The sequence below is a fragment of the Saccostrea cucullata genome, unplaced genomic scaffold, assembly GCF_032062105.1.
Source record: "Saccostrea cucullata isolate Sc308-1 unplaced genomic scaffold, CSIRO_AGI_Scuc_v1 ctg2414, whole genome shotgun sequence".
Taxonomy (NCBI): domain Eukaryota; kingdom Metazoa; phylum Mollusca; class Bivalvia; order Ostreida; family Ostreidae; genus Saccostrea; species Saccostrea cuccullata.
Genome location: NW_026924651.1, coordinates 39,263 through 63,944, shown reverse-complemented (window position 1 = coordinate 63,944; position 24,682 = coordinate 39,263). Strand labels below are relative to the sequence as shown.

The 24,682-nt window shown below is 34.3% G+C and overlaps 1 protein-coding gene across 19 annotated transcripts in view; it reads right to left on the bottom strand.

The window, feature by feature from the left end:
- Positions 1-5,296: 5,296 nt before the first annotated feature.
- The window catches only part of LOC134266966 (uncharacterized), a 44,881-nt gene continuing 25,495 nt past the window's right edge, over positions 5,297-24,682 (bottom strand). For 18 of the 19 annotated variants that reach the window (XM_062749175.1, XM_062749182.1, XM_062749186.1 and 15 more), the window contains 4 exons: positions 22,722-23,225; positions 19,752-19,849; positions 8,929-10,149; positions 5,297-8,510 (listed from right to left, as the gene is read on the bottom strand). In XM_062749175.1, coding sequence (XP_062605159.1) covers positions 7,818-8,510; positions 8,929-10,149; positions 19,752-19,849; positions 22,722-23,225 — 2,516 coding nt within the window. In that variant the 3' untranslated portion in view covers positions 5,297-7,817. Of the gene's footprint in view, positions 8,511-8,751; positions 8,771-8,928; positions 10,150-19,751; positions 19,850-22,721; positions 23,226-24,682 lie in introns of those variants that run through there. The other variant, XM_062749190.1, reaches the window with a different exon arrangement.

Here is a 24,682-nt window from a genome sequence, read left to right as displayed (position 1 = left end):
GGGTATTATGCATTCAAATAATTTTAGTGTATCTCGCTTTCAGAAAATATCATACAAATAGTTTATTTATCTGTGAATTTTAAAATGTGAAGAATACTTTCGTGAATTAGATATTGAGTAAAAGACTCTAATGTTACGTTTATTTAAGAGAAGATAACTCTTACTCCATAAAGGTATTTCTAGAATAATATTTTTTGTGTGAGGGGTGTATCACTGTGAGGATTTTTGTAAATTGTCTCTACTAGTGTCATTAATAATTTTCAATATGTTGTTTAAAAACTGTTTTCTATCTTAAGGACTGACGAAACGTTCCTTTATAATATATTATTATTTCTAAGATATTGTTATTGAAGAATTACTGCTTTATGTTAACTGTTTACTCGCAAAAAAAGATGTACTAAACCATCGAGATACCAGGGGATGACATTTCTTTTGTAATTCTTTAGGTAAACATTAGCTTTCCAAGATCAAATTTCTGGTTTTTCAAATTTTAAAAACAATCAGAATTCGGTTTAGAAATCGGAAAGTAATTCAAATTTTGTATATTTTTCATACATTATGAAGATAAATGTATATAAAACAGATATTTGGGGAACGTATCGTCTGATCTTAAATACATATGAAAGTCACATTGCGTTTCAAAACTACATAAAATATAAACAAATTTTTATAAAATTCAAACAATGTTAAAGTTACCAAGTTTATTATATACACAAGAGGCCCATGGGCCGTATAGGTCACCTGAGTATCATGTAACAACTTTCCAACAAATTAAATTTGATTCATGTGTTTAATCAGAGTTCAATGAAATTCTGACATAATTTTGAGAGGAGCCACAGCTTATCATAATTATACACTCACCATGCTTACAATGATTACTTAATGCCAAGAGGTAGATCAGAGTAACAAAGAGAAAATGCATTTCTACTTGATCAGTTAATGCACCCCATCCCACAGGAACCACAGACCCTTGGGTCACATCTTTCAAAATTTTGGAAATTTTAAAAATTTTATTTCATCATGTTGTTGATTAATATTGAAGTGGAGATTTCAAAGCATCAAATAATTTTCAGACTATGTACCCCCCCCCCGCCCCTCCAAGTACCCCTGTCCCAAGGGCCAGTAAAATAACTGTTTTTGGAAGAAGCAGCTTTCTTTGTCATTAATACATACTAAGATCATTGACATAATACCCAAGAAAAAAGGACAACATTTTCAAAAAAATAATGCATTTTCATTAAATAAACATTAAACCCTACCTAACACAAGAAGCCCTGACCCAGGGTCCCTGAAATTCACAAATCTCAAAGAGGCATCCTTCTCATAACTATGTACATAATTCATTGGTTAAATACCGGGGTTGGAAAAAAAGATTTTAAAAACAATTATGCATTTCCACTACATAATCAATAAAACCCCACCCTAACACAAGAACCCCTAAACCAGGGTTCAGGAAATTCACAATTTTGGAAGAGGCAGCTTTATTAAACATAACCACGTACTTAGTTAGTTTATTTAATACTCAGGAGCAGGGAAGAAGCATTTCAAAGAAATGAATCATTTTTATTATATAATCTATATAGACCCGCCCTTGCACTAGAGCCTCTGACCCTGGGGCCATGAAATTCACAATTCTGGAAGAGGCAGTCTAATTCAACAAGCTATATATGCACTTGGCTAGTTTATTTAATCAACATGAACAGAGAAGAAGAATTTCAAAGAATATTTGAATTTTCAATATATAATCTATAGAGCTCCACCTTGCCACTTGAACCCCTGACCCTAGGGCTATTAGATTTATAAATTTTAGAAGAGGCAGTCTTATTCAACATAGCTATGCACTTTGTTACAATTCTGGAAGAGGCAGTCTTATTCAACATAGCTATGCACTTGATAGTTTATTAATCAACATGAACAGAGAAGAATTTCAAAGAATTTTTGAATTTTCAATATATAATCTATATAGACCCACCCTGCCACTAGAACCCCTGACCCTAGGGCCATTAGATTTATAATTTAAGAAGAGGCAGTCTTATTCAACATAGCTATGCACTTTGTTAGTTTATTTAATGTCAACAAACAGAAACAAGTGGCCCATGGGCTTGATAGGTCACCTGAACATTATGCAACAACATTCCAGTGATTTAATTTGATTCATGTTTTAAGCCAGATGTTATGGCATTCACAATATTGAAAGAGGCACCATTAATTATCATAATTATACACTTAGCAGTTGCTTAGTTTGGTTACTTAATACACAAAGGCAGGGTAGGGGAACAACAAATACATTTCAACTAATCAGTAATATTCAGCTATAATCAATAGTGCACCTACCGCACATGAACCCCTGACCCTTAGGCCTAGATCCACACATTGCACAATTTTTAAAAAGGCATCCTTGCTTTTCAAAAATATTTCATTAATACCAAGGAGCAGATTTCAAACCATTCTTTTTTAGTATATAAGTACAGTCCTTCCCCCTATGGCTCCCCTAGCCCTGGGGCCTTGAAATTCACAATTCAGAGAAGAAAATAATCAATAGAGCCCCGCCCTAACACCAGAAGTCATGATCCTAGGGCCATATAATTCACAATTTTGGTAAAGGCACTCTTGCCCATTATAACTTTGCACTTAGTTTATTTAATACATAGGAGCAGAGACGAAGATTTTCAAAGAATTCATGTATTTTCACTATATAATCAATATAGCCCTACTCAGGTGACCTAAAAAAGACGTTCAAAGAATTTAAGATTTTCACGATATAATCTATAGAGCCCCGCCCTAGCACTAAAACCCCTTGCCCTTGGGCCATGAAAATCACACTTTTGAAAGAGGCAATTATTTTCAACTCAACTTTGCACTTGGTTAGTTTATTTAATGCCCAGGAGCAGAAAAGAAGAATTTCAAAGAAATAATACCTTTTCACTATATAACATATTTAGCCCCACTCTAGTACTAGAACCCCTGACCCTGGGGCCATGAATTTCAAAATTTTGATAGAGGACTCAATACTGATTACAATCATACTAACAGTTTGACTGCTTGATGTCCAGGAGTTAAGATTTTTAAAGATTGCACTAATTTTAGTGGTTTTTGCCCACCCCACCCCAGGCCCCAGGGGGGCAGGGACCATGAAATTCACATATTAAGTTCTCCTTAATTCATAGGTATTGTATGCTAAATTTGATTGAAATTGGTTCAGTGGTTTCAGAGTAGAAGCTGAAAATGTTCAAATGTAAACGCACGACACACGACAAATGACGGACGACGACGGACAAAAACGGATAGCAATACGTCATCTGAGTTTACTCAGGTGACCTAAAACACATACTGGATAATGGGGATTGACAGCCGACTTACAATGCGTTAACAAAACTGATCTATCTCACGGACAATTGGAGATATTCAAAGTATACATGGTAACACAAAAGAAGCAAACAAGTAATAAGAATTCAAGACTGTTACAAATGTAGTAAACAAACACACATATAGAAAACACACACAGGAAAAAAAAACTTGGGGATTATTGGTTAAAATAAGGAAAATTTTTAAGGAATTTGTAGTATTTGTACACCAAAACAGCCAAACATGATTCAAGTTATATTACTTCGATTCATATTACCGTAACACAGTCGCCTGCATGGCACAGTGGAAAAGACGTCTGCTCTAGAGACGCAAAGTAAGGAGTTGATCCTTATATTTTGGGTTTGAATCCAACTGTGGGGAGTGGAGTCCAGTCCTTCGGATGAGACCGTATAAACTGAGGTCACGTGTGGCAGTTGGTGTTGGCATGAAAAAGAAACATCCTTGCCAAATGGATTTTAGTGCCGAGCTTAAGTCAAAACTTGTAGCTCTCCACGGGCAAGTGTCTCCATATGATTGACGTTAAACAAAAACAGATGACAGGTGCCACATAAATACTTCTTTATAATTGAAAAGAATACAACCAATTCTGAAGAATGGTCTTCATTTTGAGGCAAAATAAGAGGCCCACTAGCTAATACGCTGACCAGTATAAAAATATATATTCACTATAATTTTGTTCATATATACAGTATATATGTTTACTTGTAACAAAATAGATATTGAATAACGCTGTTCGATTAGTTCAGATTTCCGGGAATTTTTAAAGGTCATCTTTTAGTAAAAATAAATCAAAACAAATCAATTAAAATATAAGGACAAGAAGGTAAATCAAATTTATAAAACTTTTAAAGAAGTAAGAAAAAAAACAAAATCAATGATCATTTCGGAAATATTTTCGGGACGAAAAGTGCCTATGTATACAATAAAGTGGCAATATCTCGAATCTCTTCAAAAACAGACTTGTTTAAATTTTCCTATAGGATTTGGATTTTTTTTCATACTCATAATTAATGTATATACTTTCCGAAAATTACAAATTTTATAAGTAAATAATTCTGATTATTTAATCAAAATTAATAATTATTTATGGTACATAAATATAAACATCGTGTTCGAGGTTCCACATTCCATGGTATACAGGCACATGACGCATGCGTATAGTTTTCATAAACAAAACAACATGGTAAGAGAGGAAATCCTGGTAGGCCTGCTACATTGTCAAAGTCGACCAAAACGAAAAAAAAAAACAAAAATAGGGATTGAAATTAAAGAAAACAAATTTCATGACAAACAATTAGTAGGAATATTAATATAATCATTGGCGGGACCTCGGCGACATTCACGTGGGGCTCGCGAAGGTTCTACCCTACAGGTTTGTTGATACATGATAATCATTTCTCGTATCTCCATAGCTTTCAAGGAACAAAATATCAGTAGTAACTCAACATAAAAATGCACTTATGACAGATAAAATTATTGCCATTAGAAGTGCAAATTGTATTGGAACTGCAGAAAGATATTTTATTTGACATTTTGCCGCGATGAAGTATGATTTGGTGGATTTTCCTTTCCTGCTCCCCAATACACAAAGCATCAACATTTGTACTTAATCATGTTAAATTCGTCTGAATGCAGACTAAAATGTTTATTATTAATTCACCGGAGAGTTAAGAAATTTTGATTCTGAGAATTGCTTTTAAATAATATTCCATTATAATTGTAAGCCCTACATTGTATGCACGTGTCATTTTAGAAATCACATGGTATAAAATAACAGGTCTTAGTTGTACGGCTCTTTATTTTCCGGCAGATTCTAATTACGTTAATTGTGTATGAGGAGAGAATATTTATTTTTCTCAAAATGCTTACTTCAATTTTTACCTTATTCCTGAATGATAAATTGTGTAAATTTGAATGAAAAATCACACGATTTGCAGCCGTATTGCCGCTTTAATACATATCGTCTGAATTAAAAAAATAATAATTCATAAATATAAGGACACCTATAGTGACATTATTATTGCCATACATCCCAAGATTTCTTCTAACACAGGTAGAAAAATATTGATTGATGACTTTCTTATTAGTTCCAATAATTCTTCGAAACAGGTAGAAAGATAATCAATACTGATTAAATCATTTGACTATGGTAGTTACTATAAGTTAACAAAATTCGTCTTACAGATGTAAAAAAAAATATTCAGTATTCATATGATTGTTGATTCCCATACAGATACATCAACAGACCTTGTCCATCATTCACCGTCGTTTTCAAAAATACAATTCTAAGAGCTCCAGAAATGTTATGTACCAAGCTGCTCAGTAGAAGCATGTCATGTGTGAACATTTGTAAATATATTGATTATCATTAAACATTCTGTAAATTAATGATGTATGTTGGATAAAAGTAACACATATTAAGTAAAATAAACATATCACAAGCAACAAATTAGGATCGCAAATCTGTGTACTAATAACATACAATACGTGTATATTCATATAAACATGTAACATTTTGTTAATTTTTTTTATCCCACTGGATTTTAAGGGTACAATCCATAAGCAAATTAAAGTTAACATATTACCACAAGCAACTAAATAGGATCGCAAATCTTAGTTTTTAAAAAATTGCAGTCGTGAATAAGAATATTCTATTCTCTTTCGACACTTGCATACAAGTTTAAACTATTCAGGCACTCTAAATTATGTACAAGTAGTAGGATACATAAAACTCTCCAGCACTTTCCATTCTTATAATTTAAGTAAAACAAGCAATTCTTTAATATTCTACACAATAATCAACGAGCTCCTAATCTGTAGCTCCTTTATTACGGTTGATCATTGTTTCTATTTCTTTGACATCTGATTGGATTGTCTAAAAATTTCTTGCATTTTAACATTTTTATAACATTATACATTCATGTAAAAGAGTTGATTCTGATTGGACGCTTTTCATTTGTTAGAAAAACACTAATACCCGTTGAATGATGAAGCCATGCTCTCCAGTGCAGAAACAGTAATGTTCAATGCTTAACTACGAGTCATATTCCATAAAAATATGGATATCACAGAATTTAGGTTCATTGTTATTTTGTATGAAACATTCAGCATAATATAATAAATACTGTACGAGGAAAATTTTCGCCCCTTTTGCCCTCTTCCTGATTGGGCGAATTTAAAACGGGGCGAATCGAAATTACACAGCATAATTCCTTAAACAGAACTATGACTGGGCGAATATAAAACGGGGCAAAATAGTTCGCAAGTGCAAAAGGGCGAAAATAACCCTGTACAGTATTACATTTAGTTAAGTGTAACGTTGAAAAATTTCATTCCAAAAAATAATTACCAACCTCGGTTGACAATGGCTTTCTTGGGGTGAAATTCTTTCAATGTTGCACTCAACAACATGCAATATTTATATAATAATATCCCCAGCTTCCTTTCTCAATGTTAGTAATTTAATATCGTAAAGGTTATATAAGTACTTCTTTCCAGTGAAGATTTCTTATCTTTGGCAGATAGCCAACATCATTGACCTGACGTCATTGAATTCTGTCTCAGAGGTCAAGGCCGAATTCATGTTTCGTTATAAATGTTATATCTCATGTTTCTTTATAAATGTTATATCTCATGTTTCGTTATAAATGTTATATCTCTTCTTAATTTTGATTATCCTTCTCTGCATATGTTGTAGGTATATTTGCACAGCTTCCTTTCAGTTTCTTTAATATGTAGAAATTGCTGGATAAAAGCACATAAAATGTTCAGCTTTTCATAATTTTCGTTTTCAATGTTTTCAGCACCATGTTCTATGATATTGTAATCCCAGTGGAATGCTTTTTGGTAAGTCTTCCTTTTTCTATCATTACCAAACAATTCCCCATCCAGAACATATTTAATCATCAATTCTCTAAATGGGAGCCATCCAACTGCATCATTTATAGTCAGAAGGGAATTAAATCTACGTAATCCTACAAATACCGTAGTACATGATTCTAAAGGATATCCATAAAAAAGTAACTATTGAAGTTCTTTACACAGAACAGAAATCCAAAAAAGGATAAAAGACACATATATTGAATACTGATTGGTGGGTGAAGAATAAAAAAATCATTATACATTTGTTGTATTGGTGTATTTGTGGAATAACTGCACTACTACTCGCCCACCTCCTTTAACAAAGTCTCTGCTGTTTCCTAAATCTTTGATTTTGCATGAAAAAAATCATGATATTTATATTACTCCACAATTAGTAGAGGCTGGTTTTCAATTAAAGTCACTCTAAATATGTTCAATGCATAAAAAATTGATTTGGGCAATGGGCAGCACCCCCTGTCTGCATCAATTTTGCTTTAAATTTTTGACATACTTCTTGTACATCTGACATTAACTGTACATATGTTCGATGCATACAAAAAATTTGATTTCGACAGCACTGCCTGTTGGCATTAATTTTGCTTGAATTTTTTAACATCTGACTTAACTTCTCGCATATCTGACATTAATTTTTGCACATTTGACATGACTTTCTTCAACATATCATGTTGTTCCTTGTTAACTTTTTCTATAATAGCTGAAATAGCAGCTTCATCTTTTAAAGTCAGCTTATGAATGCTATTCAGGTTATCTGAGTACTTCTTTCCAGTGAAGGTTTCCAATCTTTGGCAAATATCAGACATCGTTGTCCAGGTGTCATCAAATTCTGTCTGAGGGGTGGAGGCTGAACTCACATGTGCAGTCAAACTATTTCGGATTAACCTAATTCTCTCGATATCGTCACCCACTGTCACCTCTCCTGCTGCAGGCATGTTGTTTTCTCCCCATTTTCCTTTTGTTGGCTTAGGGATCTTCGAACAAATGTTTCTGATTAATGTGTATGTTAAAGAAATGTCAAAGTTCTTATATCCTGAATGCTTAGCATCTAGCAAGAGATGTTCTTGCTCTGGGCGCAATCTTTTGTAAGCTAGTGATGCTTTAGCTTTGTTCTCGATATCGGAGGGAGGCACTTCCATCTCTAGTATATCTCTGTATGCCTGATTTAACACATCGTTTGTTGCCATTCCAAGTTTTGCAAATCTCGATCGTCCCTCGAGATCATGTCCACCGGAGGCTACTGGAGTTTTAGGAACACTTACATTTACCTGAAATAAAATGAACCTTTCTTTAAAAAAATGGATAAAGTTGATTTAGCAGATATATATATATATATAGAAGAATAATGAACAAAATTGTGTAACAATTTTATTTAAACAGATTTAGTCCATAATATGTAATTTTTTCAGTAAGTTAAATCTAATTCTGTCATGATGCTATTTTTGAGATTTATCATTAAAGTGATTTTACAAATATAACATACTTTATCACATCATGCAATTTTTAGGTGAAATGGGTCTCATTAGTTCTAAGTCATGTAAATAAATAAAAGAAAACCAAATATAATATCCATTACTCAGCTTTTGTTTGGACAAAATTGTAGGAACAAGATGATAGACAAACAAGATGATTGTACATACCTTTTATTTAACTTAAGGATAAATTTAGTTAATAAACATTATTTACCTTTTCCCAAAAACCCACTGTCAACTGTACATTTATCGTATGTTTCTCCTGAAGTTGACACTTGCACTGCGTTTCTTCTGCCTTGATCTTAGAGAGCTCACTTGCAAGGGTGAAAGATAGATCCTTCTCATTACAAATAATATTTTGACATTTGTATCCTCTGTGAAATATTTTTGTGTCAATAAATGTCTCTGTCAACTTTTCTATGGCTTTTTCAATGGAGTCCCCAATTCCATTTGATACTTCTTTGTCTACGGTCAATGTTTTGATTCTAAGCACTTGCAGTTGAATATCGTCATTGCATATGCCAACAACAACAGTGTGTTCATTGTGATCAAACACTGCCGCCGTTTGATAAAGACAAGGACATCCTTCATTATCTTCATCTTTTGCAACACTCCATCTTAGAGAACTTATGCAGTATGCCACCAGTCTGTAGAACACAAACATGGCAAAGGAAAAGAATCGATAGCACAAAATGGATGAGCTTTCCCATTTATCTTCACAGAAGTCAGCTTTGAACTGCTTTTTGTTCATACATGGGACATACCATGACATGCCATCTTCTGATACAGCTTCATCTACATTCAAATGTACCAGCATTTGAAGTTTCTCCATGTACGGCATAATTTCACTTTTATGTGTCAAGTATAAAGGTTCATCTTTCCACAAAGCATCTATGACTTTATCTTTGAGTTCCCCCGTTTTGTTAAAGGATTTCCATTCTCTAATTAATTTCCTTTGACAATCTTTATTGATGTGGTTTTCATCAGCAATTATCTTGCTGAAAGCATTAGCAAACCACTGAATGTCTAGGATAACATGTTCCTTCAATTCCACTTCTTCAAAATTCAGAAGAAGGCCACTGTCATGGAAACATTTTAAAAATTTGGTCATTTCTTCATCACCTTTGATTTGGTATTCATAAGGAAGAGATGAGTTGAGCTTCCAGATTTCACTCAGGGACAAAACCTTCCAGCCTCCGTCATACAATAACTGCTCCATTAGAGCCCACGAAGAAGGTAATTCAACCTTTGTAGTGTTCTCATCTGTGAATAGTTCCACTATGGACTTTTTCATTAACTCTAGTATTTCCTTGGTATTATCATTCAGTGTCCTCAGACCTACTGCATATTCCCGATCTTTCAGAGACTCACTTAACCAATCTCTGTCCTCCTCTGGTACAGCTTTCCAAAACTCCCTAAAATACTTCTCTATTTCCTGAAGAAGGAAACAATGTTAGCATGAAGATATTTTTATACTGATTGTGTGCTATGATTATAAAACTGTAATACTATATTATGTGTTGATGTTTGAAAAATCTGGAATTACTGGTATTTCAGCAGTACAATTGGTACATTATACAAGAGGCCCATGGGCCACATTGCTCTCCCGAGAAGCTTTGACCATTGTGTTCTTTCCCAGATTTCACCCTTATAATACATATTGTGACCCCACCCCATCCTACTGATCATAATTTAGACAATTTTAAATCTACACTTTTCTGGCCCAGTCGTTCTTCATCAGAAGATTTTTAAAAAAAAATTCGTATATATTTCTATGCAAAGCTTTGATTCCCACTGTGGCCCCGCCTTACTCCTGGGGTTCATCATTTGGACAGTTTAGAATCTACACTATCTCAGGATGCTTTCACATAAGATTCTGCTTTTCTGGCCCAGTGGTTCTTGAGTAGAAGATATTACATGATTTTTCCTATTTATTTTTATGTAAAATTTGATTCCCCATTGTGGCCCCGCCCTACCACCCGAGGTCATGATTGAAAGAATTTAGAATCTTCACTACCCAAAGATGCTTCCACCTAAGTTTTAGCTTTTATGGACCAGTGGTTCTTGAGTAAAAGATATTAAGATTTTTCTTTATATTTCTATGTCAAACTTTTGATTCCCCATTGTGGCCCGCCCATACCCCGGGGGTTATGATTTGAACAATTTAGAATCTACACTACCCCAGAATGCTTCCATATAAGTTTCAGCTTTCTGCCCTAGTTGTTCTTGAGAAGAAGATTTTTAAAGTTTTTTCCTATATATTTCTTTGTAAAATATGATTCCCCATTGTGGCCCCACCCAACCCCGGGGGTCATGATTTGTTCAATTTAGAGTCTACACTACCCCAGAATGTTTCCACATAAGTTTCAGCTTTTCTGGCTAAGTTGTTCTAGAATTTTTTTTTTATTTTTCCTATATATTTCTATGTAAAATTTTGACTCCCCATTGTGGCCCCGCCCAACCCCCGGGGCCATGATTTGTTCAATTTAGAATTTACACTACCCCAGGATCTTCCACTTAAGTTTCAGCTTTTCTGGCCGCCTTGTTCTACAATTTTTTTTTTATTTTTCCTTTATATTTCTATGTAGAACTTTGATTCCCCATTGTGGCCCCGCCCAACCCTGGGGGTCATGATTTGTTCAATTTAGAATCTACACTACCCCAGGATGCTTCCACATAAGTTTAAGCTTTTCTGGCCTAGTTGTTCTAGGCAGATTAAAATTTTCTTATATATTTCTATGTAAAACTTTGATTCCCCATTGTGGCCCCGCCCAACCCCGGGGTCATGATTTGTTCAATTTAGAATCTTCACTACCCTAGGATGCTTCCACATAAGTTTCAGCTTTTCTGGCCCACTGGTTCTTGAGAAGAAGATTTTTAAAGATTTTTCCTATATATTTCTATGTAAAATTTTGATTCCCCATTGTGCCCCGGCCCTACCCCAGGATGGTCATGATTTCTACAATTTAAAATCTACACTATCCCAGGATGCTTTCACATAATTTTATGCTTTTCTGGCCAAGTGGTTCTTGAGAAGAAAATTTTTTAATGTCCCCACCCTATTTTTGTCTATTCTTGATTATCTCCCCTTGTGAGGTGATTTGGCCCTTCATTTTAACAATTTAAATTCCCCTTTATCCAAGGATGCTTTGTACCAAGTTTAGTCAAAATTTTGACCAAACTGCATCCTTGATTACAGATAAAACTGTAGATTTGGTATCCATTGTTAGCTCACCTGAGCCGAAGGCTCAAGTGATCTTTTCTGATAACATTTTGTCAGGCGTCTGTCTGTCTGTAAATTTTTTCACATTTTCGACTTCTTCTCAAGAACCGCTGGGCCAATTTCAACCAAATTTGCCACAAAGTATTCTTGGGTGGAGGGGATTCAAGTTTGTTCAAATGAAGGGCCATGCCCTCATTCAAGGGGAGATAATAGGGAATTAATGAGAATTTGGTGGCATATTTTAAAAATCTTCTTCACAAGAACCACTGTGCCAGGAAAGATGAAAATTATGGGTAAACATCCTCAGGTAGTGTAGATTCAAATGTGTTCAAATCATGACCCCGGAGGTAGGGCGGGGCCAAAATGGCCGACCAAAGTTTTACATAGAAATATCTAGGAAAATTCTTTAAAAATCTTCTTCTCAAGAATGACAAAGCCATAATTCATCATATTTATATGGAAGCATGCTCAAGTAGTGTAAATTTAAATTTGTTCAAATCATGACCTCCAGGGGTGGGGCGGGGCCAAAATGGCCGACCAAAATTTTTAAAGATAATATATATAGGAAAATTCTTTAAAATCATTTTCTTAAAAATAGCAGATCCGTGATTGGTCATTTGACTACTTTTTGATTTAAACTTTATAATAAAAAGCCATTTTCTTCCTTTTTCCTACCCTTAGTGCTCAGGTGAGCGATGTGGCCCATGGGCCTCTTGTTGTATATCTTTTCATGTTGCAATGGATGTAAAGTAGACAAAAGGTATTTTTCAGGTAAAGTACTACACATTTTGTGTTTTTTCCAAATTTCTGCCTTTTTAAAAACTGTCAGATGTATTTTGATGTTAATTAAGATATCTTTAAGACAAAACCGTTTTTGACATTGTACAAGGGTTGATCCAAAAGTAATGTTACGGTGTCCTTATATTTTAAATTTGACATCATATTATCAAATGCAATATACAAAAAGATGCACAAATATAATCTATTTATCATTGAAATTTTAATTTTATAATGATTATTTCAATTTGTTTTATAAATTAAAGTATAAAATGAAAAAGACAAACACATTACCGGTAAAAAGATTCTTAAAGAAACACCTTATCTCCCAATTCATTTAAAGAACACAATTATCGTCATTTTCTAGTCTTTAATTAAAAGTTAAATGACGGCATTGGTATTTGTGATGATAAACATTGTTGTTTTACTCTGTTGAATTGAACAAAATCTGAAAAAAGGAGATGTAATGCATTTTTGCTTCAAAATATGGAAAACATCACAAACGATAGTTACATTAATTGACCAGACTTACAGAATAAAGACTGTAAATAAGAGACATCTTAATAGATGGTTTCAGTAATTTTGGGAGGGTGATTGGTCTCTGAATGATCAACAGAGGATAAGAAGACCGATAGACAGGAGATCGGACAAATACGTTCACTGGTGTCTGACGTTGTCAAAAAAGACAGACGTATAGAGTGACATGTGAATCTTTAAATTTGTTTTGAGCAACTGTTCAAAAAATTGACAGAGGGCTTAATTATGAAGAGTGAGTGTATAACGGTACCAAACATTCTTAAAGAAAGTGGAATTGGTGAGAATGTTTGCAAATCACAAATATTTTTAATGAAACGAAGGGGAAACGCTTAAAAGTATGATGGTGCATATCTGTCGTATGACGTTATATTTACCGGTAGGTGCGGCGACTACCATAAATGGATATCGTTTAAAATTCTATATTTTGGAAACTTAAGCATACATCATAAAGCTTCCATCATGTATTATTTTGTTGTTTAATGTCGATTTATAGCAATTTTATCAAAGTTGTGACATTACTTTTAGATCAACCCTTGTATGTTCATCGTTAATCCTCAGTGTGACAGGAAAAATACATAAAACTAATTCTCTATATCTAATCAAATAGCTACTCCAGCATGCTACACACTTATGGTGAAATGCTTTTGATTTGCCTCTACTAAAATCCCAAGTGGAAAGAAAAGTAGCTTTAACCATGCTGTTCTTTACCAGATTTCCCCCTTGATATGTTATTTTGACCCCACCCTACCCCATGGGTCAATGACCGTCATAATTTGGAAACTTTAAAATCTACACTACCCAATGATGCTTTCACATACGTTTAAAATCAGCTTTCCTTACGCAGTGGTTCTTGAGAAAAAGATTTTAAAAGTTTTTTCCTATATATATTTCTATGTAAAACTTAGATTTAAAATTATGGCCCCGACTCCAGGGGTCATCGAAAGCAAGTCTGGTAGTGGCCATCCCTAGATGCTTCATACATACAAAATTTATCCAGGTAGGGCATAACGTTTCCTGGAAATAGACCTGCTCAAAAAACTTGAATTTGGCCACTTATCAAAAAATGTAGGTCAGATCCAGCATCGTAAACAGGTTTGGTGGTGTCCATCCCTCCATCCCTAGATGCATCATCTTTGCAAGTTTAGTCTGGGTAGGGCTTATAATTACTTGGAAATAGACCTGCAGCAAAACCTTTGGCTTGCTCATTTGGTAAATTTAGATCCAATTCAGCATCTGAAGCAAGTCTTGTAGTGCCCATCCCTAGATGCATCATCCATGCAAGTTTGGTCCTTGTAGGGCTAATATTTCCTTTGGAATGATGGACCTGCTCTTAAAACTTTAACCTGGTCACCCCTCTGAAAAATCCAGCATTTGAAGTAAGTGTGATAATGTTCATCCCTAGATGCATTATCTATGCAAGTCTTGCCCGGGTAGGGATTATAGTAACTTGGGAATGGACCTGCTCCAAAAACTTTAGAATGATCACTCAAATGGAAAATATAGGTCAGATTCAACATCTTAAGAAATCTGGTTGTGTTGATCACTGTTGACATCAATGAAAAATCTTCCACTTCCACCATATTTGCAAAAACAAGAACTAAATACAAGAGGATCTAGGGCCATAACACTAACCTCATTTCTATGCAAAACTTTGACCCCTTTTTGTGACCCCATCCTTCCGCAGAAGTGCAAAATTAAAAAAAATATATTAGAATCTACAATATGTTTGAAAATGTTTTGGGTTTTTTTTTTCTTGTCTGAGGTTCAAAAGAAGATTTAAATTTTCAACTTTTCCGAGGCGTATATTGTTTTTGTCCTGTCTGTCTGTCTGTTTGTCTATTTGTCTGCAAACTTTAACCTTGGCCATAACTTTTGAACCATGAATGATAGAGACTTCATATTTGGTATGCGTACTCCACTACTGAAGCTCTTTCAAATGGCACCATGGTAAATGACCTTGTGACCTTGACTATGGCCTATACGCTAAATATAGCTTTTTTGACGGCAAACTATAACTTTCGCCATTACTTTTGAACGAAGAAAGATAGAGACCTAATATTTGACATGCGTACTCCACCATTGAAGCGCTTTCACATGACACCAAGGTCAATGACCTTGTGACCTTGACTATGGCCTATACGCTAAATATAGCTTTTCTGACGGCAAACTATAACCTTCGCCATAACTTTTGAATGAAGAAAGATAGAGACCTAATATTTGACATGCGTACTCCACCATTGAAGCGCTTTCACATGACAACAAGGTCAATGACCTTGTGACCTTGACTGTGTCTTATTAACTAAAAATAGCTTTTTTGAACCTTTAACTTAACTTTTGAACCATGAAAGATAGAGACTTCATATTTGGCACGCATATTTCACTAATCTAGATCTTTCAAATAACACCATGATCAATGACCTTGTGACCTTCATTGTGACCTTTGAGCTAAACATTTTTTTTTCAAATTTGTTGTTGCCGGGTGCATATTTTTTCAAAAGCACATCTTGTTTTCTTATTATATTTCAAACCATATCTCTTATTATCAGTTGTGGCCATACCCTACCATTGGAACCAATGTCGAAATGATCAAGTCAACCTGTTTATGGTATCACGTGGTTCAGCTTTCCTGGTCTAGCGGTTTATCAGGTTTTTTATGAACTTTAATTTCCTATTGTGGCCTTACCCTACCCTTAAGAACCGAGATTCAAAATCATTCTTCTTCACACCCTATTACAGGCAACTAGGACAACAGACAGCGTTTTTTTTGCTATGACAGAGAACTGATTGATATATTTTTGACTATTTATCATTATTTATTACATGTATGTTCATTTACATTTTTTGGTGTTTTCCAGTTTTGGTCTTACTTTAAAGTATTTTTCTGTTGAATACGAAATTATGATTTTGTATAAAAACAAAACAAGCAAATTCAAAGAATTTTGGTCCCCCTGTGGACAATGTTATCTGACAGAAAAAAATCCATTGAAAATTTGTGGCTTCGGCAACTTTTTAAGAAAATACGGGAAAATGCACATGTTTATGACATCATAATTTAGCATTTAAAAACACGTGGGAAAAATGACTTGTATGATTTTTCTGCACGGGATTTCAATTATTTAACAAGAGGCCCAGGGGCAACATCGCTCGCCTGAGCAATCGGCTAGGAAAAAGCACGTATGAGATCAGAACTGAAAGTTTACTAAGATGGAGGGGGCTTGAATTTTAACCCCCCAGGGGGTCATGAGATGAAAAACTTTAATCTACATTACCTAAGGATGATTCCCTATAAATATCACTAAGCATGGCTTTGAAGTACTTGAAAAGAAGATTTCAAAAGGTTTCCCTATATATCCCTATGTAAAACTTTAATTAGCCATTTTGGCCCCACCCTACCCTAGAGGTTCATGTTGTGAACAAACTTGAATCTACACTACCTGGGGATAATTCCACATGAGTTTCATCTTTCCTGTCCAAATGGTTCTTGAGAAAAAAACTTTTCCTATATATTCCTATGTAAAACTTTGATCAGCAATTTCGGCCCCATTCAACCGAAGGTGGTCATGATTTGAACAAACTTGAATCTACACTACCTGAGTATGATCATCTTTCCTGGCCCAGTGGTTCTTGAGAAGAAGATTTTTAAAGATTTTTCCTATATATTCCTATGTTAAACTTTGATCGGCCATTTTGGCCCCACCCTACCCCCGGGGTCATAATTTGAACAAAGAATGAGTGCACTTAAGTACGTCATTTGGAACCTTTTCGGCTACCCATTTTAAGCTTAGCATTACAATATATCGCAAAATTAATCTATGATTAATGTGCAAGCATATGCTATTGATATTTATTTCTAGAATTTTTTGTCATACATATTTCTATAATTACAGAAAATGTTATTGAAAAGAACATGTAAAAGCCTTAAATTCCGGAAATATGAACGGGACCACTTTCGAATCTAAGGTATCCGCAAGTAAGCGGAGACATTTAAACCGCATGGTTGTGGAATGTAAACATTAGCATATATGATTTTTTCGCATTGCGAATTGAAATGGAAAAGAGAAAGAGAGAGATTGTGTTGATTTTATGGTGCACAATTATTAAATGATTCTAATGTTAGGGGATGGGGTAAATGTCTCGCTGTGCAGACCATAATACAGAGGCGACATAAGCCTAAACATGTACTTACTAATGACACTGTCAATACCAGAATTCCTTCAAAACACCCCTAATGAAAAGCATGAAGATAAATAAGAGACATATTATCTTCAAACCCTATTAAAAATTTGCGCAAAAATCTCCCATAGTTTTAAGTTGGAAGTACGATAGATAATGTCAAAACAGAGACTTAAACACAACGAAATTTTCAATGAAAGCGTTAGCGTATCGAACAGCAGAAGGTCACGTGAGAAATGTGATTATAATATCAATCGTTATTGCTCAGTGACCGGTTGATTTAGTAGCTATTTCGACCTTAGTTTGGGGACATTTTTTTGAAAATTAGATATGAGCCGCAACTTGGCCAACATTGTCCTTTGGATATGTATAAGTTTAAGTTAAAATAGATATTCTGTGCAAATAAGAAAAATGGCCAAGTTGCGGCTCGATGTAAACAAAGTCGTTGAAAACTGGTATGCATATGAATAACAATAGAAATGAGACAAAACTGTGACCCCCGTTTGAAAAGCTAGTGTCGCTCGGCGTTATTTAATACTTTCATGTAATATAATATACGAAAACCTGCCATTTAGACATTGTTTAATACCTATAAAACATAAATTTAATGAATTTTGGAATTTTATTTTGCGCAAAACATCGGGATCCAACTCTCATAGCTTAAGTGCACTCATTCTTTGAATCTACACTACCTGAGGATTCACAAAAGTTTCATCTTTTCTGGCTCAGTGGTTCTTGATAAGAAGATTTTTAATGATTTTTCCTAAATATTCCTATGTCAAACTTTGATCGGCCATTTTGGCCCCACCCTACCCCCACGGGTCATGATTTGAACAAACTTGAATCTACACTATCTGAGGATGAATCCACATAAGTTTCATCTTTTCTGGCTCAGTGGTTCTTGATAAGAAGATTTTTAAAGATTTTTCCTAAATATTCCTATGTTAAACTTTGATGGGCTATTTTGGCCCCACCCTTCCCCTGGGGGTCATGACTTGAACAAACTTGAATCTACACTACCTGAGGATGATTCCACATGAGTTTCATCTTTCCTGGCCAAGTGGATCTTGAGAAGAAGATTTTTTAAAAATGCATTAATTTTTCTCTAATTCATAATTATGTCCCCTTGGAAAAGGGTGTGGCCCTTCATTTGAACAAACTTGAATCCCCTTTAACCAAGGATACTTTATAGCAAGTTTGGTTGAAATTGGTCCAGTGGTTCTTGAGAAGAAGATGAAAATGTGAAAAGTTTACAACAACGACAACGACAGACAACGACAGACAACGGACAAATTTTGATCAGAAAAGCTCACTTGAGCCTTTGGCTCAGGTGAGCTAAAAAGCAAGATTTTCAACTTTTAAACCAGTTTCATTTTTTAGAAAATCACAGGGCGAAATTTGTATGGAAACCATACCTTCTTCTTTCAATACTTGTTCAAGGAAAAAGCATGGTCAAACTGAGCTCACATTATTAACATGATTAAAACTGGGGCTTTGAAAATTTAAATTATCCTAAAGCAAAAGATGCTTTGTGCAAAGCAGAGTGGTACTTAAGAAGTAAAAATAAAAAAAATCATAAAAAGAAAAAAATATTACAAAGTTAAAGACAGATAGAAAGTCTCAGGACAATGGGAGACCCATAAAACTCACTTCAGTTTTCAGCTCAGGTAAGCCATCAAAATACAGTATTACTGTATAAGTACATTTTTCGCATGGTATTAATAAACCAATGCAGTCACAATTTTTTCGTGGAAAATTGTCCAAGCGTACTTTTTATAAATGTAAGGCATTAAGTGACAGTCTAGGAAATCTGAGTAATTTTCTATTCGCAGTTAAACAGAAATTGAGATTCCGTGGAATTATGACCCCGTGGAAAAAAGTACCTCTACAGTTAAAGACATGAATTATTATACCTATTTTGCCCATAGTCATCAAAATAAATGGAAACCAATTCATTTTGTAAAGACTGTAACCAATCCTATAACCTTATAGGCCAAACATTTTTCTTATTTTAATTTGTATTTCTTAAGTACTGTAAATCACTTTTTATTCGCAAGAAGTTTATTTTCGCATAATTACGTGAGACAGTGTGCTCGCCAAAACTTAATTCTCGCGTATAACAGCATTTCTTAAGATTATATAGAGCAATAACCACAATTCGAGAAAAATTTTGTTTTACTAATCAAAAGTCAACTACTATCTCGTGAAATTAAATTGTTGCGAAGATTATGTGATCTACAGTATGGCTTTAATTGTGCATTCTCACGATAGGCTGGAGAACTGTTTATTCCTGTATAATTCTCATTTCTACAAGCCAGAATACTTACATCTTCAGATTTTTTCTCTGTGTGTGTGACAACAAGAAACAGTGGTGCCTTTTTGCCTCCAAATGTCTTGATTGAGGTTATCCAAAACTTCAAGTAGTCTAAAAGAAACAAAGGTATGCAAGACTAAAGGAGCAAACAAAGCATGATAATAAAACTAGAAGTCTCTAATGAGACTGTAGCTTTACTGGTTAGTACTTACAGCAAGGGAAAAGAAAAGTAGCACTTTGTTTTAAATTCTTGCAACAGCAATAAATAAAATGAATATTTCTAAGTGTTTTGTCTATATGTGTGCAATGTTATATTGAAATTAGACCAAAATTGTAGGAGGAGTAGCATTTTAAAAATCTTTCACAGAAATTTCTTTTTTTAGTAAACATTGCAACACTATTCATCGAAATCAAAATCCCGTACAAAGAATTATGTATCATAGTGCAGTCCACTTGTTCAAAGTTATACTGTAATCAGCCAAAACCTCAGGGAGGAGTAGCGTTTTGAAAATGTTTTTACAGACAGACAACTAACTAGACGGACAGACGGACAGATGACGGATACCTTACTTTTGCATAATCTTTTTCGGTGTCTGATCAGTAAAGCTAAAAAACGAACAGTTTGTCTGATAAGACTAAGATCTACAGCCTTTTACTTACAACCATGAAAAAAATGTTGAATCAGAACTTCATTCATTACTTTTTTTGTCTTTACTCTACTCTAACAGAATTTATGAAATAATTATTATTTCCAAAACATAAAGTTAGTTGAAAAATAGTATGAACTGTAGGAGATGTGGTAGTTGAATTTTAAACATAATTTTACATATATATCTTCCTTCAGTAACTACGGCATTTGATTTCTACGACAACTGATTCGGAGAAAATAAATATATATCATGATGGCTTGACAGTCCACTGCTTTTTCAATTTATCTTAAGTGTTAAATCACTAGAACAAGATAGCAGGAAGCCATGTACATGTATCTAACACTACCACATGATCACATACATATATTATAATAATTATACATGTATATATTTTATATACAATAACTGTAGAGTTTAATGATTTTTGATGTAGCATGTTATTTACTGCTGACCACTATTAAGTTGAAAATAACTGCAATGTTGACCTATAAATGCCATGGGACAATAAATTTATTTTATTAGGGCTTAGAGGGAAGTTTTAAATGATGCAAAGGATTTTTCTGAAACTCTCATAGCAAAGTACTGAGAGTGCCAAAGGTTTGTATAGAGTTCTATGGGAAGATAATAAGTGGTCTTTTCCCTATCACCGCTTCGATAAATCGCCATGTTTGATCTAAATCACATACATGTTTGACGAATATGCTTGCATGCCATACAAATAATCAAGGTTAATAGAGCGTTTGTTTAGAAACTAAAAGTTCATACAAAGTAAAACTGAAATGTGATTATGTTCCAGTGAAAAAATTCCATGTCATGTGGGTAACCAGTAGTCTGTTTTACAAAAGAATTTGTGACTAAGACACAAAAAACTTCATATCATTAAAAAATTTCGCAAAATTAATGATTCTATTTAAATTGCCAATGTTAAAAATAGGTTACTTCATTCCTTTTAAAAAGATAAAAACCTTTTATAATATATTGAATTTATAACAAGAATTAATCTTCATCGTAAGTTCTTTTTAAAAAAAAATCTAATCGCCAACAGTAAATTTTATCTGCTTTTGCAAGTGAGTGAGTGGTTAACCACAACCCTGCCTATGATGCATCAACTAAAAAAGTTTAATGAGCATAGGCCTGAAATTGTTCAAAATATGACTGATTGATTGATTGATTGTATGTTGTTTAACGTCCCTCTCGAGAATTTTTCACTCATATGGAGACGCCACCACTTGCCGATGGAGGGCTACAAATTTTGTCCTATGCTCAGCACTCAGGGCCTTTGAGCAGTGAGGGATCTTTTTCGTCCCAGCATCTACTGCGACACGGGGCCTCGGTTTATAGGGTCTCCTCCGAAGAACCAGTTTCCATGTCCCGCAGTGGGATTCGAACCCGCGATGTAAGGATTGACTCCTCACTTCGCGACTCTAGAGCAGATGCTCTAACCACTGCGCCACGTGGCTGACGTTCAAAATATGCCTCTAAATCATTTTGAAAAAGAATGGCCACAATATTCAAATACCAAGTCAACTTGACCTACTTTTCAGTCATACATGATATTAGGTCCTTAGATGCATCAACTGACAAAATTTGATGATCCTATCACATGCAAAAGTGACTCACATAAATTTTATATAAATTGGTAGCATGAAAAAGATGACTAACAAGACATTTGAAATTTATATATGAAAACTATAAGTGATTTTTACATAATAATATGAATTTTACTTAAAGCGCATATCACATAATTATTATTCAAATTAAGAAACCTCACAAGAAAGTTCTACGAAAAAATCACGTGAATATCGTTTAAAGTTTCTCACATGAAATTCGCATGAAAAATTTTTACATGATTTTTGTATAATTTAAATAATAAGATATTGACATGAATTCCATGTGAGCCTCTTTTTCCTGTGTAGTCCTTATAGTAGGCAAATATCAACATCTTATAATATAAAAATTAATGTTATTTTTTTGTCAACGTTGAAGTGAACTTGAGACCATGCTGTTTGCCCGAGGTTAATTCCATGTGCAAATTTTAATCTACAACATTGGAGTAATCAGTACTTTTGCTTCATATTTTTCTAATTATCTCCCCTTGTCTAAGGATCATGACCCAGTGTTTTTTTTAAAGATGGGAGCTTTCAGGCCAAGGATATTTTGTGACAAATTTGAAAATAATTGACTAAGGGATTCTTGAGTTATGGCAAGTATTCTAAAAAGGTTTATGCACACTGTACAATGCATGCCGCACACAGAACCAATGGCAATAGCATTAGCTCTTTGAATCTTTAGCTCAGAGGAGCTAAAAATCTATCATTTTACAAGTGCCTTACCTTTGTATGTCCACACTGAGAAGATTGATCCTTCTTGGTTATCTTTCTCTTTACTGACAACATCCTCAAACCTCTTAGTCATGTCCAACACAAGGATAAAGAAGGCCTTTGGTGTTACGTAAATTTGGTGACAGGCATAATACGCTAACTGGCCAGCAAAATCCAGCATGCTTACAGTTGGGAATTTTTCTTTATCAGACAAGATTTTCTGAAAAATTTCCTCTTTCACCATAGCTGGAACTTCTGAGGAGATAAGACTGGCCATTACCTCTACAGTACTTTCTTCTTCTGTGCCCTCCGTGGGTGAACTAGACATTTCCACATTCTCTTCTTTCTTTTCCTCTCGGCTATAAACTACTTCAGTGCTTTTATCAGTACTTCCTACTTCCAAATTTTCTTTTTCATTTGCATCAGAGCTGGCAACAGCACTACTGCTTGGGTCTGGTTTCAAATCTGCAGCATTTATTCTGATAAATGCCTTGAATGGTGAGTCATCATCGGCCACTGAAAAAGAGGAATGCTGTTATTTAGTTCTGTTTTCATTTAGCACATCATAGATTAATTATTTTGGCAAAAAAATTATAACTTGGTTCTCAGCCCTGTTTTTATAAGAACAAGAGATATTTGTAAAACACTTATGCCCCCCTCCCCCCAATTTGGAATTTTTCCAAGTCCAAAAGGGCATAACTCTGTCAAAAATGGTGCGATTGTACCCAAAACAGAACTTGACCAAGATATTTATCTGATAAATCTGTATACTAAATTTCATTTCAGTATGTGCAATGATTGTAAAGAAAATGAACGAAAACTGCAAATGATTGAAATTTTTCTAAGTTTAAGGGGAATAATTCTGTTAAAAATGGCGCGATTTATCCCAAAACAGAACTTGATCTAGATATTAATATGATAAATCTGTATACAAAATTTCATTTCAAAGTATGTACAACGGTTGTGAAGAAAATGAACGGAATTTTTCTAATTCAAAGGGGTATAACTCTGTCAGAAAAGGTGTGATCATTCCCAAAACAGATCTTGACCTAGATATTCAAGTGATATACCTGTATACCAAATTTCATTTCAGTATGTGCTATGGTTGCGAAGAAAACGAACGGAAGCTAAGTGGACTGACAGACCGACTTACCGACAGACAGCAGCAAAGCAATATGCCCTCCCTTCTTCAAAGGGGGGCATAATAAATGCATGAGGGAGACATTGTTTTCTTTTTATCTCATAAAAATCAGATGCGGGATTTATTTTAAAAAGATATAACTTCAAAACTAAATTTTAAGTCAACCGTGTCTTAGCATCAAGTCCACAGTGTTTTAGCATCGAGTTTAGATATCAAAATAATTTATCTCCTGCTTCTTTCTCATTTCTATTGCATCTTCTACGTCTACATCCCAATAATTCATATAATGAAACGATGTCATCCTAAAAAGGAGATGTGTTAAACTTTCAGAACCCAACAGTGATGCTGGTCAATTGCTTAAGTGTTTCAGCACAATAAATAGTGCTAATGATTTTTATTAAACATTGTCAAATCCCTCAGTCTTTGGTTTACCCACATTACATGAAATCTGCAAATCTTGCTGACGTCCGAGTTCTGAGGTTCAGGGAGCCATCTCTGATCACGTTATTGATCGAGTTCTAGCATGGAAAACATTTGAAGATAAAAATGGGTAATGCACATTGTTAAATTAACTGTAGAAGAGCCTGAGAACCAAATTATAATTTGTTTAGGCCTTATCTCTTTTTTCATATTTGAGGATAGAGAACAAACAGCCTATTGATTTTAACTTAAATTTATATATATATATATATATATATATATATATATATATATATATATATATATATATATATGTGTGTTCATAACTTCAACAATAAATTTTTTTAATGTCTCCCTTCGAAGAATCGAGGGTATATTGGTTTGCTGCTGTCTGTAAGTTGGTCGGTCTGTC